We start from the raw sequence: 19,679 nt of genomic DNA on the forward strand, positions 1-19,679 counted from the left end.
AAATAAAGGAAAGAGTCAGAGATGATTGAGGTTAAAAGCCTGGCTGACTATAAAGAAAGAAGATAATATCTACAACAGAAATAAGGTTAGAATTAGAAGAGAGGTAAGTTTAGAGGGGATGATGATGAGCTCCATTTTGCACATGCTGATTTTGAGGTGCCAATGAAGTACCAGGGTTGGAAGTGTCCAGCAGCAATTGGAGATAAGGAAGTGGAGATCAGGAAAGATCAGGGCTGGATATATAGATCTGGTGTATAGAGGTGATAACTGAATACATGGAAGCAGATATTACCATAGGAACGAATACCTATAAAGAAAACAAAAATACTTGTCCCCAAAACTTACAATCTACTATACAGCAATAAGTATAATACAAGGTAGTATGTGACAAAGGCAAAGAAGATCTAAGAAAAATGTTTTAGGAAAATGTGAAGGATAAGAGGCGACTTTTAGCTCGCTGGATAATCAAAGGATTCATGGAAATGTGACCCCTGAGTTCGGCCTTGATGGAAGGAAGGATGTCAAGAAACAAAAAATACATTTTAGCTATGGGTCAAGGGACAACAGTGTTGGCTTCTATCAATGCATGGAGGAAAGGGAAGGTAAGAGAAGATCAGTGAACGGCCAGCAGAATACTTTATTTGGAATATATAACACATAAAAGAGTAGAGTGAAATGAGTCTGGCAAAGCAGGGTAAAGCCAATCAGCCAACGAACATTTATTAACTACCTACTATGTGCCAAGCATTGTGTCAAATTATGGGGACACAAAGAAAGGCAAAACAAAACAACAACAACAAACCAGTAACTGCTCTCAAGGGCTTCACAGTCTAACAGAGAAGACAATAAACAACATCACTCAGAGACTTTAAATGTCAGGCTGAGCTTCGTATTTTACCCTATAGGCTGGCACAAAAAACTTTTGGAGGGTAAAGTGAAATTCATATAGTTTATCTGCTAGGTAAGGCATTTACATAAGAAGATCAATAGGCAATAAAGACCTTGCCTTCAAGGAAAAGTACAAGCCAGTGGTGGGGGGTGGGAGGAAAGCCATAGAAAAAGTAACCACAGTCAAAGTGAAGGAGGTAAGAAGATAAGCACAAAGGAGAGATCTGGGCAAAATACAACAGGAACATGAGTGCTCAGTCCTGCTCATTAGCAAGATTGTTTTGGCAGCTGTGTAAAGGACAGTCAGAAGAGGAGTGAGACTGTAGGTCTAAGGCTAGCTAGGGAGCTCTTCTGCCAAATCGTTGGCCAGTTTAGACTCAACCAGCTTAGACTTTTATCTAGTTATTTCCCCTTTACAACCACCTAAAGGTAAGGCCTGACCAAAAAGTAGGGAACTTGAAGGTAAAGAAGACTCGACTGATCAACTATATTTTGAACACCTACTATGCAAAGGTACACCTGAATATATAAAAGACTTATTTACAAAACATGAATCAAGCGATCATTTACATTATCCCCTAATAATAACAATAATACTAGCTAGCATTTATATAGTATTTTAAGGTTTGAAAATTGCCTAATAACAAAATATGATCTCATTTTATCCTCACAACAACCTCAGAAGTTCAGGATTATTATTAAACACATTTTCCACTTGAAGAAACTGAGGCAAACAGAGTTAAGTGACTTGCCCAGAGTCACACAGCTAGTGTCTGAGGCATTGGAGTCTTCCTGACTCCAGGCCTGGCACTTTATCCATTGCACCACTTAACTGCCTATATCTCATTTACCCTACCCACTAAAGGATTCCTTTAACAAACTATCTGTCCCAGCACATTTAGAACATAGATTAACTTGAATATAAATGGTCAGACATATATGTATTTAGTAAGCTGAGGTAAAATGATGTTATTATGTGATGCTAAAAGAATATTTATTTTCAATTTTGTTATTTTATCTTTTATAGACACCAGTAGGCCAAAATGACCATATATGTAAATGTGGCCTTATTCATAAGAATAAAGGACTGTAGTATTTCACAGAATTCAAGACTTAGAGTTAGAATCAACCTTGGGGATTATGCAATCTAAACCCCTCATTTTACAGATGAATAAACTTCGGGCCCAGAGAATTTAAAATAACTTGCCCAGCCTCACTTGGAGAATAATAGTCAGGATTCAAACCCAGAAGCCCTTTGCACTATTCCACATAGTGTCCATATTCATGTTTTGTTTTCAGGCTATGCTGTGTCTATGTTATTTTAGAAAAAGAAAATAAAAGTTGAGAGAACATTTCTTTCAATTCATGAGTAAGCTAACTTTTAAGTCAGTAGATCTAAGAATTGAGAATACATATACTGCTGCTAAACTCAAAGTTTATGACATAACACAAAGTAAAGAACAAATCTGAAAACCACTCTACTCCAACAGCATCATTTTCCCCGCATTTTTGAAACAAGTAGCTCAGGTCTCTCCATTTAGAGTCTAGCCCAAATCACCAATTTGATTCAACAATAAACATTTATTGTCTACCCCATACCAGACACCATACTGGGATGCCAAGATAGAGGTAAAATAGTTTATGCCCTTAAGAAATTTCTATTCTTTTCCACGTGGAGATGGTGAAAGGATAAAAAGTTTATACAAAAAAACTAAATACAAAATACAAATAAAGTTTGAACAGAGGTATGAGAAGGCATCTTACATGGCTTCTTTAAAGAGTTTGCAGAGGGAAGAGCTATAGGTGTGAAATACTCAACACAATTTTGTTTTTATATTTTGCTAAACTCTTTATTTCTTTTTTAAAATTTAAAAGGGATGGTTGTCCAAGCAGAAGAGGTAGAAGTGATACACTGGGAAATGTGGGTGATCTAAAAACAAAAGATTAATAAAAATTACACACATACACACAAAGATTTTATATATATATATATATATATATATATATATACATATGTTATGTACATATGTATGCATATAGTATTAGCAATCAGGATAGACTTCCTGAAGGAGGTTGCACTTGAGATGACATGAAGTTATGGATTCTATGAGCTGGGGGTGAGGTGGGAGAACATTTCAGGAATGCGGGGAGAGCCTGTGCAAAGTCAAGGAGACAAAATGCAGAATGTTATGCAGAGGGCAGCCAAAACGGTTCATCCAGAACACAAAGTAAATGAGGGAAAATAGCATTCAGTAAGACAAGAGTAAGCTAGAGTCAGACGGTGGAGGGCTTCAAAGGCTAAACAGAAAAGTTCATATTTTATCCTAAAGGTAAGAAGGTACAAAAGAAGCAACAGTCTATGAAACTCCATCACCACCACAAAAGATATCATAAAAACCAGGTGCACTGCCATTCTCTCAAATAGTCATCTGAAGCAGATGTTCTTAATCTAGGGTCCAGAAGACCATGGACAGATTACAGGGATTCTTGGGTGGAGGAAAAAATTAAATCTTTATTTTCACTAACATCTCCTTGAAATTTAACGTTTCTTTTAAATTATTAACATACCAACAAACAGTCTGAGAAAGGTTCCAGACTACCCAAAGGGTTCCATGACATGAAAAAAAATTAAAAGAAACCCCGCTGTAAAGATTCAAATCTGTTCTAAATAATTTTTTTAAATTAAGATTACATTAAAAGGAATACCTTGGGTGTGATGGAAATAGTGAATAAGCATCTAAAATGGGAATGTGGGAAAGGGGTTAAAGATAATCCAAAAGGGGTAAAAACAGGAAATGCTTCCATGCCAGCTAGGAGAGCTGGATGCTCTTTACAGAATGCCTTCTTATTCCTTGCAAACCAAGGCACCGATTTTATATAATCACCCAATAAAAACTACAATGAATTAACATTAAGGGTCTGACGCAGAAAGAGGAAATTCACAGTTAAGGTTGTCCTTTAACATGTAGGCACAACAGGGGGGCACCAAGAAAGTAGTTAAGTGGACACCCTGTGGCGTTTAGATGTTGGAAGACAACTCAAACTGTGAATTTTCTAGCTTTTAATGTTTGTATAAGATACTTAAGATTTTTTTAATGCTGTTTCTGCTGGGGGCATTTTTTTTTGAGTTTGGTCCCTACTGCCCCTCACACACCCACCCACCCACATACACACACACACACACACACACACTCACTCACTCACACACACACACTCACTCACTCACACATACTGTCTCTCCTCTCTCTCTCTTCCTATCTGAAAGCTTGACAGACAAATGAAAGTATTTAAATCAATTCGGGAATGTAACACAGGGAAGAAGCAGAAAGGAAGGAGACTTAAACACATTCCACAGCATAGTGAGGTCTCAAAACATTAGGACCCCTTAAAAATCATAGTGGATTAAGCTGGAATTAAACTTTCCCTCAAGGTAAGATTGGATATGCCCTACTAAATACGAGAAACTGCACCACGGGAATATTCGTTGAATATTGAGCAAACAATCTAAGATGTTCTTCCTGCCACAGAATTCTGTGATTTTAAAAAATCATTTGTCATTGTGTATATGCAGTTACATCCATGCAACTGAAAATTCCTCTAGGCTATTCCATACCACAACCCTCCTCCAAACATTTTATGCATCATTCAGAAATCACTGTGCTTGCCATCCAGAAATACACTAAGGATCCTATTTTAAATAGGTTCCCTTCAAGTAAAGTATATAAATAGTCAACAATGGAGACATAAAAATATAAAATTTCACTTAATAAAAGAGTACTTTTTCAAAAAGCAAATAAAACAAACAATAAAAAAACTGCTTTACTTTCACAGACTCAAACATCTATCTACCTTCATTGTTTAAATATTATGCGCAAAAATTGTGTCCTGGGCAAAGTACATATATGTCTAGTTTCAGCCCAGAGGGCATTTTTCTCTGAGTTTATAACCCCTTGAAAATAGAGGTTTCATCTAGAAACCTAACAGATCTATGGCTGCTTGCAACATTATAATATATTCATAAGGCAAGTCTTCTCTGTCAAAGACACAGCAAATTAAATGGCATAGGGTGGGGTCCAAATCCATGAAAAGATGATGATGGAAAATGGACCAAACCAACCATGAGATATGAAGTTAAAATCCAGGAAGAAAGGGAAGATACAAAATAAATAATTTTAAAAGCATAAACACTATGGGGAGCCCTTCATCTAGACCTAGAGAGAATTTTTGTTGTTTTTAAATAAAGCACAAAGCCTCAAGGAATCAAAAAGCCATTGAAATATTCTCACAATATATATGGCTTAACAACTTTGGGCAAAAGAAAAAAATGGCAAGAGGAGATTGGGGAAAATGTCTATGTGCAGCAAAGTATATAAATGTTACTTTTCACATACAAACCAAGTTTTGACTAATAATCATGGTTTATAACTACTATAATATAGAAAGATTAGCCCATTAAAGAACAGAGTTGATTAAAACTATGCCAGGCTCATTTAAAACATGAGGCAATTTGTATTAGGATCACTCTAGAGTTTTAGTTTTCTGTAGAGAGATCAGAGATCTCCAAATGAATCAACTAGACAGTAATCTACTATTAGAAATCTGTGGTAATAGAATTTCATATATTAATTACGGCCATTTGAGGAATATCCAGTATCACTGACTAGTTTCAGTTAGATCATATGGGATACTCCCCCAAATAGAAAGGAACCCACAATCTGCTGGCCATTATTGTGAAAATGCATAACCATTTTTTTTCTTCTGCTTGCCCAAAGGGAAGTCGTCCCATGGTTAACCTGCATAACTTAAATAATCATTTCACAAAACTCTAAGAAGTTATTGAACAAGTGAATCTTATTCTTCTAATTATACATGTTCAATTAATGGAAGTCATTAAAACATACAATAAAAGACATGAAACTGAAGAGGAGTATAATTGCTTTTTTACAATAAGAAAAACATACCATCGTAATAGACAATAGCTCCAACTAGCTTGTCCTTCTGCAGCATTGGAAAATGTTCAAGTGCTCTTGACTTACTAAGAACATAACTGCTTTTCAGGCACTGAGCTCCTGCAACCAGGTCATAGAGCTTTATTCCTACCCAGTAGTAAGGCAACTGCCACCACCTATAGAAGAAAATACAGGTGAGGAAAGGAGATGATGTTTAGGAAAACTAAATATCACAGTAAAAAGATGACACTTGACCATTACAACTCTTATTTAAGTACAATAAAGCACAAGTGTAGTAACATAATGCAAAAGGTATTAAATGCGAGCATTTAATAAATATATTTGATAGTAATCTAGGGGAATTACATTAGTGAAATTGGTGGGTGAAAATTTAAATGAGTGCTCTCAGGTAATCAAGGCAAAATTAGTGACAAAAGCAGGGCAAAGAATTGTAGAATTTGGGTTCATGCCCGATGACAATCATTGAGTAATGCACAACCTGCTTTTTCAGATAATTGATATCTCTAGCCCAAGAAGGTCTCATCAGTGTCTCTAGGCTGTTAAAATTTGTGTTTGTGCATTAACAATCATTTTAAATTTGAAATTTGGTTCATTTATCATATTCTAGGTTCTCTGTTTAAAAAGATGCCTCAAAATGCATTTAGTCTCAGTATGTCATTTGAAGAAAGGCCAGTTTTGATTAAATAAGCACAAAGCTTACTTGGTATATGCTGAACATTAATATACTTTTATCAGTACAATAAAATAAATACCAAATGCATCTAATGAAAACAATGGGCTTATTGCATGAAAAAAATGTATAAATTACTTTATAGGAACATTAAGACCAAAGCTTATCCTTTTATGCTAGAAGAGCTCTACATAGTAACTTCTTTGGTCCCTACAAGGTAGAAACAAGGTCCATTTTCCTTTAAAAGAAATGAAAATGGCTACAATATGAGATCTCTGATAACCTGGACTCCATGGGTGTATCATCCCTCCCAAGAAATGTAAGGATGCTTTGTGAATGATCAGATTAAGTTATTCTCCCATTAGAAACAAAATCAATGCAATTAATGTCTATTTAGATATAAAAATGTGTCAATGTAAATATTGGCAGATACCTACAAATTCAAGTTGCAGCATAAAAAGAATGCTTATAACCAAAGTCACTCAAAATCTTTTTGCCAATGTGAACTTTCCAAGGCATCTCTGGTCAAATTTTTCAAAAGTGGAGTTTCTTGGCTTCACTTTTCATACCTTTGGTTTTCCCACATGCAAATTTAGCTCATCAGTATGCCTAAGGAAACTAGAGTAAGAAGCTCCCAATTGTAAATGCAGAGAGTGATTGTCACCTTCAAAAATCAGACCCTTAAAACTAAATTGTGTCAAAAGAGAATCATTGGAGGAAAATCATGCTTTTAAAACAGGGCAAGAGAAAATATTTTTAAAAGAGAGATAAGCACCAATTATAAGCATTAAGGAAAGCCCACTGTAAGAATATTCCTGCTAAGACAATGTCATGCTAACTCCAGCTGAGCAGATAGAGCACAGGGGATCTCAACAAGCTTACTTGTAAATCGGAAGCATTATAGGTAGTGCATGAGATAAATGGGGAGCAATCTCGAGCAGGTTGGCACGCTCATGAAGTGCTTCTTTCACCATCCTGTACTAAAAAGCAAAATATGGAAAATTAGCTTGGCAGTAACAGATTATGGTGTTTTCCAAAGGGGGAAAAAGTGTCCTGCCAACTGATTGATACACACAACCCTCTCTACCTCTGAGCCAGGAAATATCTTAATCATATTTCCAATAATACATCATGCTGTCAACTTCAAGGATTTTTAGAAACCTTCACTGTATTTGCATAGGGGGAAAACATGCCATTGGGGTTCCCAGATGTAAGATATTTCCCTGACTTGAGCTACATGATTATACAAACCATTTATCTTGTATTCCCTCTATTGTTGCCCCAGCTCCATAAAACATTTGTCCCTGCAAGGGATGATAGATTACTCAATGGTAGGTACCCTTAGATTTTTTCCCTTACACAAACCACCCCCACCACTGCAGAACAGGGATGCCTTTCAAAGAGGGGCATGGAAATGGCAGGTGCAGAACTACCGAAGTCAAGTTGTTATTAGAGTCTTCCACAGGCAAAACAGAGATGGAAAATTCTGGTGAATTTTTATTTTCTAAAAAATGCCACTGCCTCCTCCAGCCTGGGAAGACTGGACACAAGGCAGAATTATAGAGTGGAAAATACGCCTCAAATCTTCTTTCCCCTTAAGAATCTGCCACTGATAATATGACCAGATGGTGACAGCCGTAGGAGAAAAAAGAGCCAGAGACTGCCCCTGAATTAAAACAATGGAATACAAAAAAAACCCTTGGGGGGTAGGGGGCTGGTGTAGGGAGCTGAATCATGGTTGCTCAAAGCCCCCAAATTCAAAAATAGTTCAGCAAATCTGCCACTTGGATGGTCTGAGATTACCCATAAATAAGTTAGGGGGGAAGGGGAGATATTTGTTTTTTGTACTCAGACTATGGTTTCACTGGTATTGGGAACTCCTGCTGAGGAAACCATCCCAATACAGGTGTGGCACCTACTCCACATCTCAGTCTTAGAGGGTTGCCTAAGTACATAAAAAGTTAAATGACTTTTCCAGCATCACATACCCAGTATATGTCAGAGGCAGGACTCTAATCCAAGTCTTCCTGATTCTAAGGCCAGGCCTCGCTATTCACTACATCATGCTGCCTCTAACACTACAGTAAAAAATACTGTCATGTCTCTCCTGAAAAATACTCCTGCAGAACACATTAAACAGATATTTCCAACAGGAGGAAACATTAAAAGCCATTTAAAAGCCTGATTTAATTGGAGAGGGGAAAACAGCATTGTAGCAATTTTTGTTTAACAACTAGCATACACAATTACCTGCTCATAATCCAGGTTCAAGATGGCCTTCTGAAGATATCTCACCCCACCATGGATCAGCTTAGTGCTCCGGCTGCTGGTCCCTGATGAGAAATCATCTCTTTCTACAAGGGCTGTTCTTAGTCCTGTGTAACCAGAAAACCAAATTAACTTCTTAAATTACACAATTTGTATGTAATTCATTAAAGGCACTTCTCCAGGGTAGAGACAATCACAAGAAAAATTACTCTGAACATGGAGAAATTTGTATTCAAAATGCACTGCACTGTCTATATTATAATGAAGAGATTTTAGCCTCTTCCTAGGGGAAAAAAAAGTCAAACCAGACTGGAAGCACATTAAACATTATAGGTGGATCACAGTTAGAAAATAACATAGCACAATTACACAGTCATAATAGGCGGGTGCTTTTAAAGGGACGAAATGTCAGTCAGTCTGATGCTCTGCGCTTCCCAAATATTTAGGTGCATGTATCCTCAAATATGCTCAGCCCTCACCCTGAGTCCAAACTAATTCCAAGGTCCCCAGTCTAGTCAGTGTGGTGTGGGAAAGGAGTGCTTGATTTGTAATCAGAGGAGTCACTTAATTTCAATTTCTCTGGAACTCAGTTTCCTCATCTGCAAAATGAGAGATTTATACTAGATGACCACTAAGGTTCCTTTTAACTCAAAGGTTAACTTTTTTGTCATGGATCCCTTTACCGCCTGGTAAAGCCTATGGACCTAATGTCAGAAAAAATGTTTTTAAATACATAAAACACTTGAAATTACCAAGTAAGCCAATTATATTAAAATATAGTTAATCAAAATATTTTTTTAAAAGTTTCCAGCCCCCAGGTTAAGAACACCTGTGTTCTAGTTCTAACTCTATCATCTCATTTTCCAATTTTCAGCCTGAGTCTCTCCAGAACTTTAGAACTCCAACCAGATAACGTGTAAACATGGAAATATGAAATACTTAGAAATGTACCAGTAGGTGCAATTTAATATAGTGTGAACAGAGCATGTGAGCATGAATGATACATGAAAAAAAATGGGGTAGAATGAGGTGAAGCAAGGCCAAGCCAACTGTGAGTCTCCTTGTCACTTCCTTCGCTCCAATCAACCCTTACTTAAGGTTTCCAAAGACTTTTCTGGCATGTTATAAAAGAGAACAAACAGCCTTTGAAACCTGAGCCTAGAAATAGCTGACTTCAAAATGCCCCACTCCCTTTTTCCTAACCAGAACTGGGTTAGTTTTACCCTTATGGCAACCCCCCGGAGTCCCATCAAATAGCCCAGGGATATAAACCAAGGGTCGAAGTCCAACACAAGGTGCACAACACATTCTGGACTATAAGACCCAGATATGCTTGGCAGACATATGAAGTACTCAATATGACAGGATCAAACTATTCTAAGAATAACTGTAATGCTTCACAGCCACAATACTCACATAATAGAATTTAAGTCCATATCCAAATTACTTATTGTAGTTAATACCACAAGGCCACTTTTAAAACCACCAGTTTAACCATAACCATAAAACCAGGGTAACTCTCTTGTCTCAAAAGAGCAATGTTTTTGGAAACTATGGAGGAAAAGAAGGATAGTGAACTTGGATTTAAGAGTAGGTACTGCTAATATTCTGGCTAAAGGAGCACATACATAACTAATAAGAGATCCATTTTTGTCTCTACAAATAATTATGTTGAAGATGCAATTGGATACCACATTTCTAGACTATTTGTCCTGCAGTTATGCTTTGTTAAATTTAGTCATAAAAGATATAGGAAAATACGCCAAGAAATCATTTATAGGGGGAAAAGGCATAACTTATTATAGTAGCAAAAAAAAAGAGGCTAAAAAAATTTTGGTACATGAATATGCTGGGGATTGGACCTGTAATTTCATCAGTAAAAATAAGGAATCTGAGGTCAGGAAACTCCTTCCAACAATATAGACGAGCATCTTCTCTACAAGTTAGAATTGCCTAGAGAGACTAAGATGGTGAGTAGCCCAGAAGTCAGACAGACAAAGGACAAAAGATAAACAATAACAACAACAAAGTGTAAGGGCAAAGAACTGAACCTAGGTCTTCCTGGCTCTCTACCTACTTCACCACACTTCCTCTCACATTAATGCAATAGAATACTATTATTCTGTAAGAAATTATGATTAGGAACAATTCAGATAAATTGGGAAAACCTGTATGAACTGATACATGGCAAAGTAAGGAGAACAATATACACAATGACCGTTAATAATACAAAAGAAAACAACACTTTAAAAGATCATTAGTCTTGATTCCAGATGACTGATAAATGAAACATCCTTCTTCTTGGTAGAGCAGCAGAGGAGAAACTACAGGTGTAGAATGAGTCTCATGATCAGACTCAGTTGATGCGTTGATTTCTTTTCCTTAACTGTACTTTAATGATGATGGGGGAAGGAAGAAGCGGTCTGAGGAAGATGGTTACTAGGAAATGATAACTATGGGTTTTTTTTAACCCACTAGGGCTTTTTTTAAAACACAAGAGAAAAAGACATAAATTTTTTTTAAAAAACTTGTAACCATAGAAATCATCACAATCCAGAATAATCATAAAATGAGAGACACAGCACAAATGTTTATGTATCATAATGAATAGTTCATTATATATTTGTTTGCCTCAAATTGATTAATTCCTTGCCCTGGAATCAATCCACAGAATCCAAACACGTGATTCATTCAAAATAAGTAGCATTTAAACATTTCTTACTATATCCCTAGGTCTATGCTAGCTTCTTAATCCATTTAGCCTCAGAGAAATATAAACAGTTAAAGGTCCACCTAGTTGTTGATGCCACAAAAATGTGGAGACATATTCCCTGCCTTTTACTTCAACTGGGCACTATGAAGAACAAAAGGGGAAGGAGAAAAGAAAGAAACAAGTGTTAAGGACCTACTATGTGTCAGGCATAATGTGAAGTATTTTATCTCATTTGATCCTCACAATAACCAGATCCTATTACTATCCCATTTTTACAGTTGAGGATACTGAGACCAGCAAAGGTTAAGCAACTTGCCCAGGGTCACAGCAGTAGTAAGCGTCTGAGCTCTCTAGCAACAGTGCCACCTAGGTCCCTTTAAAAGGATGTCTCCAGGGGACAGAGCCAAGATGGCAGAGGGAAAGCAGTGACTATCCTGAGCTCTCTCCCAAAGCCCTCCAAATACCTAAAAAAATGGCTCTAAACAAATTCTAAAGCAGCAGAACCCACAAAAAGACAGAGTGAAACAAATTTCCAGCCCAAGACAGCCTGGATGGTTAATCGGAAAGGTATATCGTGCCAGGTGGGGAGAGGAGCGCAGTTCAGCGTGGGCGCGCAAGCCACAGCTACCCTGGAGCAGGTCTCAGAGGACTGAAATGGCAGGCAGATGTGGCAGTTTCCAGATTTCTCAACCCAGGAACGCCAGACAACTTAGAAGGTCAGTGGGAAAAGTCTGTGACTGCAGTGAGAGAGGAGCTAGGTCTCAGCTGCAAGTCTTGAGTGTGGCCTGGCGCCGCAGCTTTTCCTGAGCTTCCTGCCCACAGACAGAGGGGGAATCAAGTGGTTGATCAGAGGGGGATTACAAGGATCTCTTTGCCAGTGCTGAGTCAGGAATCTCTTGCTTTACCAGTACTTGGATCTGGGTCATAGTTCTGAGGGGTGGTCCTGGGGCGAGGAGGAGCGCTGGCATGGTGGAGCTTGTTGTGGTGGTGGAGAGAAAACACCTCGCCCCTTATCATACCACCTTGGAAGAACTGAAAATTTACAGGTCCCTAGAAGTACCTCTGAAAACAGCTGTACAAACCCCCGAAGCTTGGGACAGTATACTCTTCACATTGGAAGCAGACTTTTACCTTAGCAAAGAGTTTAAAACTCAAGTAATTGTCCAGGATCATGAGTAAGCAGCGCAAAAAGAGTCAGACTATATTATCTTACTTTGGTGACAAAGAAGATCAAAACATACAACCAGAAGAAGACAACAAAGCCAAAGCTCCTACATCCAAAGCCTCCAAGAAAAATATGAATCAGTCCCGGGCCTTGGAAGAGCTCAAAAGGGATTTTGAGAAGCAAGTAAGAGAAGTAGAGGAAAAACTGAGAGTGATATAAGAAAATCATGAAAAACAAGTCAACAGCTTGCTAAAGGAGACCCAAAAAAATACTGAAGAAAATAATACCTTAAAAAATAGCCTAACCCAAATGGCAAAAGAGGTCCAAAAAGCCAATGAGGAGAAGAATGCCATAAAAAGCAAAATTGGCCAAATGGAAAAGGAAGTCCAAAAGATTACTGAAGAAAATACTTCCTTAAAAATTAGAATAGAGCAATTGGAAGCTAGTGACTTTATGAGAAATCAAGACACTGTAAAACAAATCCAAAAGAATGAAAAATTAGAAAACAATGTGAAATATCTCATTGGAAAAGCAACTGACCTGCAAAATAGATCCAGGAGAGAGAATTTAAAGATTATTAGACTATCTGAAAGCCATGATCAAAAAAAAGAGCCTAGACATCATCTTTCAAGAAATTCTCAAGGAAAACTGTCCTGATATTTTAGAACCAGAGGGCAATATAGAAATGGAAAGAATCCACTGATCTCCTCCTGAAAGAGATCCCCAAAGGAAAACTCCTAGGAATATTGTAGCCAAATTCCAGAGTTCCCAGGTCAAGGAGAAAATATTACAAGCAGCCAGAAAGAAACAATTCAAGTATTGTGGAAACACAATCAGGATAACACAAGATTTAGCTGCTACATTAAGGGACCGCAGGGCATGGAATATAATACTCTGGAGAGCAAAGGAGATAGGATTACAACCAAGAATCACCTACCCAGCAAAACTGAGTACAATCCTTCAGGGGACAAAATGGTTATTCAGTGAAATAGAGGACTTTCAAGCATTCTTGATGAAAAGACCAGAGCTGAATAGAAAATCTGGTTTTCAAATACAAGACTCGAGTGGAACATAAAGAGGTAAACAGGAAAGAGAAAATCATAAGAGACTTATTAAGGTTGAACTGTTTACATTCCTGCATGGAAAGATGATATTTGTAACTCATGAGACCTTTGTCAGTATTAGGGTAGTTGGAGGGGAAAAAATTTTATGTGTGTATATATAGATATAGATAGATAGATAGAGGGCACAGGGTAAGTTGAAAATGAAGGGGTCATATCTGGAGAATAAAATTAAGGGGTGAGAGAGGAATATACTAGGAGAAGGAGAAAGGAAGAGATAGGACAGGGTAAATTATCCCACAATAAAAAAAAAAACAGAAAAGAAAAGGCTCTTACAGAGGAGGGGAAATGGGGAAGGTGAGAGGGAATGAATGAATCTTATTCTCATAGGATTTGACTTAAGGAGGGAATAACACACACTCAGTTGGGTGTGGAAATCTGTCTTAACCTACAGGAAAATGGGGGGGAAGGGGACAAGAGAGTAGGGGAATGATAGAGAGGAGGGCAGATTGGAAAATGGAGTCATCAGAAGCAAATACTTCTGAGGAGGGACAGGGTCAAAAGAAAGAATAGAATAAATGGGTGGGTGGGGTAGGATTAAGGGAAATAGAATTAGAAACAACATGTCTACTATGGAAGTGTTTTGCATAACTGCACATATATAACCTATATTTAGTTGCTTGCTTTATCAATGAGGGTGGGTGGGGAGGGAGGAATGGAGAAAATTTGGAACCCAAAGTTTTAAAAACACGTTTAAAAAAAATGTTTTCACATGCAACTGGGAAATAAGAAATACAGGAAATGGGGTACAGAAATCCATCCTGCCCTACAGGAAAATTGAAGGGGAAGGGGATAAGAGAAGGGGGGGAGAGATAGAAGGGAAGGCAGACTAGGGGAAGGGGTATTTAGAATGCATGCCATCTTGGGGTGGGGGGACGGGTGAGATGCGGTGAAAATTTAGAACTCAAAATCTTGTGGAAGAAAATGTTGAAAACAAAAAAATAAATAAAAATTACCATAAAAAAGAGAGTTAAGCAGAAAAAAAATACAAAAATAAAAGGATGTCTTCCTTCTATGAACTGATGCTGAATGAAGTGAACAGAACCTGGAGAACATTGTACACAGTAACAGCCACATTGTGCAATGACTAACATTGATAGACTTAGTTCTTCTCAGCAATATAAAGATCTAAGACAACTCCAAAAGACTCATGATGGAAAACGGCTGTCCACATCCAGAAAAAGAACTATGGAGTCTGAATGCAGATAAAAACATATTATTTGTTTTCTCTCTTTTTTTGTTTCTTCTTTCTCATGGTTTCTCCTATTGGTTCTAATTCTTCTTTACAATATGATTAATGTGAAAATAGGTTTAATATGAATGTATATGTTGAGCCTATATCAATTTACACACCATCTTGGGGTGGGGGGAGGGGAGAGATGGGGTGAAAATTTGGAACTAAAAATTTTATAGAAGTGAATGTTGAAAACTAAAAATAAATAAGTGTATAATATTTAATAATATTGAATTAAATAAACAAAAAAAAGAAAAGAAAGGATTTGTCTTCTATGGCTTTAGGTGGTGAACAAGGTTAAAATAATTGTATTGATATTTGGTTGGAAACACCTGAGTGCACATTTTGTCCTTGATGATCCATAGGTATCTTAAACTCAATATGTACAAAATAGAGTTCATTATCTTTTCAAAATCCACCCACTTTCTCACTTCTCTCTGTTGAGGGCACTGCCAGTCCTTCCAGATGCCCAATTTGCAACTTCAGTGTCATTCTTGTTACTTCCCTCTCACTCAGCATCCCTGCCTTATCCAAAAAAGTTGCCAGTCTACAACACTTCACCTGTCCTCTGTGCTCACACAGTGGCCATCTTAGATTGAGCCCTCATCACCTCTTGCCTAGACTAATACAATGTCCAAACTGTCTCACTCTGTCCTCACTGCTGCTGCCACCCTGGTATTCCTAAAGTACAAATTAACCAGTTCACTCAGTGACTCAACAAGCTTCAGTGGCTCCCTATTGTCTCAAGGACAAAATCCAAATTCCTCTCTAGCATTTAAAGTCCTTTCAAACTGGTTCCAACCTATTTTTCAAGATTGATTTCACATCATTCCCTCTCACTAAACCTTGGTTCAAGCCAAACTGACCTGCTTACTGTTTCTAGTGCAGGACAGTCTATCCCTGGCCTCCATACCTTGACATAGACTGTCCCCCTGCTTGAAATATTCTCCCTCCTTACCTCTGACTCCTGGAATACCATAACTCCCTTCAGTCTCAGATCAAATGGCACCTCTTATATAGTGCCCTTCCTGATAATATTCCCCTCCCCACATTCCTAAGGTTATTTTACATTTCCCTGTCTATATGTTGTTTGTCCCTTTTAGAATATAAATTCCCTGAGGTGAAAAGCAATTTCATTTTTTTGTACCCTTAGCACCTGGCAAGGGCTTGACATATGATTAAATTTTTATCCACTCACTACAGGTGGCAGGCGAAGGGGACATATCTATTTAGTTAATTGTGCAGAAATATGGGTAGATCACCAAAATCCTTGCAGCATTCATGAATCAGAGGATGAATTCAGAATTATAAGAGAATATATGGAATCAGTCTAGTGGCAAATCTTAAATCAGCCATGCCAAGCTTAGGAAAAACTGGAGAGGTATTCTGGTGCAAAAGTGAGGATTCTGGTTTAGAAGACATGCCCTCTTAAACTAGATAGTATCATGGGGTCAAGCTACACCTAAGGAAGCTACACTAGAATGGTGTAGAAGTACTACCCAATTAGGTAAGGTAAATCTTTTATTTCAACTTTCTTTTCCCTTGTAAATAATGTAAATAAATGTAAATAAATATTATTGCTTAAACCTCAACTGATTCTTATAAGGGGAAAAGAGAATATTTGCAAGAAAGTGGCATCCAAATTTAGCAGCAGGAGCTAAAGAAAAAAAAAACAGGTAAGCAGGGATAAGGTGTGTAAAGAGTAAGTATTTTATGTTAGAAAGTGCCATCCCTTTCTCATGAGCAAGCAACATCAGGATGTTAAAACCATTTTGCAAAAACTGTAACCACAAAATGTTCAATGACTGCCATCCAATACTTTGTTCCCAAATTCCATTTCAGCCCTCTTTGTGGTGTGTCACTAACCACTTTTCTTAAATAGCCAGAGTATTGAATGTTTTTTTTAATTCTACTTGAAAGAGCAGGATATACATTCCCCACAGATGCAGTTACAAATAAAGCCTGATCAAGTTACCTGCCAATCTCAGAGAACTGTTTTAGATACAAATATTTGGAGGTTCTACTGAGATCCTTGATACCCCACACTCCTCCTCCCTTTAGGGATGGTCCTCCATGCTCAATCCCCCATGGCCACCTTCTAAAATAAGGGGACACCCTTATCTAACACTATGCTAGGTGCTGGCAATACGAATACAAAGAATGAAACAACTCCTATTCCCAAGGAGTGAATGTTCTATGAGGAAGACAAGTATGCACACAGAAAAATCAGTTATTCAATAACTACTTGCTAAATGCTTATTATATACCTGGGACTGAGCTGAGTTTGTGACGCCTGTGGTATAACCAGGTTGAGACATCCAAAAGGCATCTTAGTGATGCAAGATGAGCTCAGAAGAGAGGTTTGGGCTTCATATATGAATCTGGGAATCATTAGCACAGAGCTAATGAGATAAAAAATATTACTAGAGAGGGAAGAAAAGAGAGCCCAGGACAGACCTTTGGAGGACACTCAGTTAGTGGCCATGACCTGGAAAAAGATCCAGTAAAGGAAACTGAGAAGTAGTCAGTCAGGTAAGAGGACAATCAGGAGAGAGTAATATCATGAGAAAGTATCCAGGCAGAGAAGGTGATCAACAGTGTCAAATGCTGCAGAGAGGTTAACAAGGATGAGGACTGAGAAAAGTCCAGTGGGTTAGCTACATGGGGCAGTGGATAAAACATTGGCCCCAGAGTCAGAAGGACCTAAGTTCAAATCTGACCTCAGACACTTAGTCGCTATGTGACCCTAGACAAGTCTCTTAACCCTGGTTGCCTACAAAAAAAAAGTGAGGAAAAAAAAGAGAAAAGTCCAGTAAATTTGGCAAATAAGAGATCACTGATGATCGTGGAGAGAACTTACAGTTGAATGGTGAAACCAGATTGCAGAAGACTTAGAAGGCAATGAGAGGAGAAGTGGAGGCACAAAATGGAGATGGTTTTCTCAAGGAGTTTAGCCAGAACGTAGTGGAGAAGGGTAGAAAAATAGCTGTTGGGGATGTTCAAATCAAGTCAGGGTTGAGTATGTTTGTTTGTTTAGCTGGGGGAGAGATGGGGACATTTTTAGACAGCAGAAAAGCAGCCAGCATCTAGAAAGAGCCTGAAGATTAGTTAGAGTGGGGCACTTAGTAGGAGCATCTGAAGACGATGGGATGAGATGTGTATTACAGGAGTTTGCCCTGGCATGAAGTAAGGCCACCTCTTCATGTAATACAAGCATGAAGGGAAAAGATGATAAAGGGAAGCTTCTGAGTGACATGAGATGAGAAGGGGAGAACATGGGGAGGATGGAAAGTTGTTTCAATGTTTTTTTGGTGAAGAATGAGTTGAGGTCCTTAGCTGAGAGGGAGAAGGGAAGAGGTTCCATGGGAGGCTTGGGGGATGAAAAAGTTTAGAATAGCTGTTTAGAATAAGTAGGAGAGTGATCGATTAGGAAGGTGTAAACTTTGCTGTAAAAGGGCCCAGTTGGTATTATGCAACATAAATTTGTAGTGAACTCGGCACAGTTTCATAATTTACTCTAGCACCATTCTTGTTGTTCAGTCATTTTCAGTCATATCTGACTTTGTGACCCCATGTGGGGTTTCCTTGGCAAAGATACTAAAGTGGTTGCTCATTTCCTTCTCCAGTTCATTTTATAGTTGAGGAACTGAGGCAAACAGAGGTAAGTGACTTGCTCAGGGTCACACAGCTAGTAAGTGTCTGAGGCCAGTTTTGAACTCAGAAAGATGAGCCTACCTGACTTCAGGCCCAACACTCTATCTACTGTGTTACCTAGCTGCCCCCAGCACCATACAGCATCACATTAACTGAAGTAAAGGTGGTAGATGGTGAAAGGAATCCAAAGTTGGGGTTTGGCAAGGCATATTTATGCTAGGACAAGGGGACAAGAGATGTAAAGGCAGAGAATAGCATAGAGTTGAACATATTCACCAAAGATTTGGAGAGGACAGTGTAGCCAGTATAGAGGTTATGGCCTTAGAAAGAATGGAGGGATGAAGGGACTGGCAGTCATGGTGGGGATGAAGAACAAGGGGGTCAAGTGAAGTAATATAAGTATATACAAAGTATTTAAAAGCCAGGTAGCTCAGGAAGAAATAAACTAGCATTTGGGGGAAATAGGAAAGGCTTCTTCACAGAAGATACTTGAATTTCATCTTAAAGGAAGAGAGGGGCTTTATGAGATACAGGGGGCGTAAATTCCAGCCCAGCTGGATAGCCAGAACAAGACAAGAGACAGTGTTGTGTATAGGGAATAGAGAAAAGTCTGGTTTGACTGTATTACAGAGTGTGGGAGGGGAAGAATAGCCAGTGCTGCTCGAAAGATAGATTGGAGCCAGGTTGTGAAAGGCTTTAAAAGCTAAAAGGAGTTTATATGTTATCCTAGAAGCAATAGGAAGCCATTAGAGTTGTGTAGTGGGGAAGGGAGACTCATACAGTCAGATTAGCACTTAAAAAAATTATTTGGGGGCAGCTAGGTGGCGCAGTGGATAGAGCCCTGGAGTCAAGAGGACCTGAATTCAAATACAGTCTCAGAGCAAACACTTGACACTTACTAGCTGTGTGACCCTGGGCAAGTCGCTTAACCCCAATTACCAAAGAAAGGAAGAAAGAAAGAAAGAAAGAAAGAAAGAAAGAAAGAAAGAAAGAAAG

The 19,679-nt window shown here is 38.2% G+C and overlaps 1 protein-coding gene across 7 annotated transcripts in view; it reads right to left on the reverse strand.

The window, feature by feature from the left end:
• The window catches only part of LOC114045814 (glycerol-3-phosphate dehydrogenase, mitochondrial), a 197,641-nt gene that overhangs the window by 76,656 nt on the left and 101,306 nt on the right, over positions 1-19,679 (reverse strand). For all 7 annotated transcript variants that reach the window (XM_027865997.1, XM_027865996.1, XM_027865998.1 and 4 more), the window contains 3 exons: positions 8,779-8,903; positions 7,411-7,508; positions 5,850-6,013 (listed from right to left, as the gene is read on the reverse strand). In XM_027865997.1, the coding sequence (XP_027721798.1) occupies positions 5,850-6,013; positions 7,411-7,508; positions 8,779-8,903 (387 nt within the window). The remainder of the gene's footprint in view (positions 1-5,849; positions 6,014-7,410; positions 7,509-8,778; positions 8,904-19,679) is intronic.

Source organism: Vombatus ursinus, unplaced genomic scaffold, assembly GCF_900497805.2.
Source record: "Vombatus ursinus unplaced genomic scaffold, bare-nosed wombat genome assembly UNPS02014779.1, whole genome shotgun sequence".
Taxonomy (NCBI): Eukaryota; Metazoa; Chordata; class Mammalia; order Diprotodontia; family Vombatidae; genus Vombatus; species Vombatus ursinus.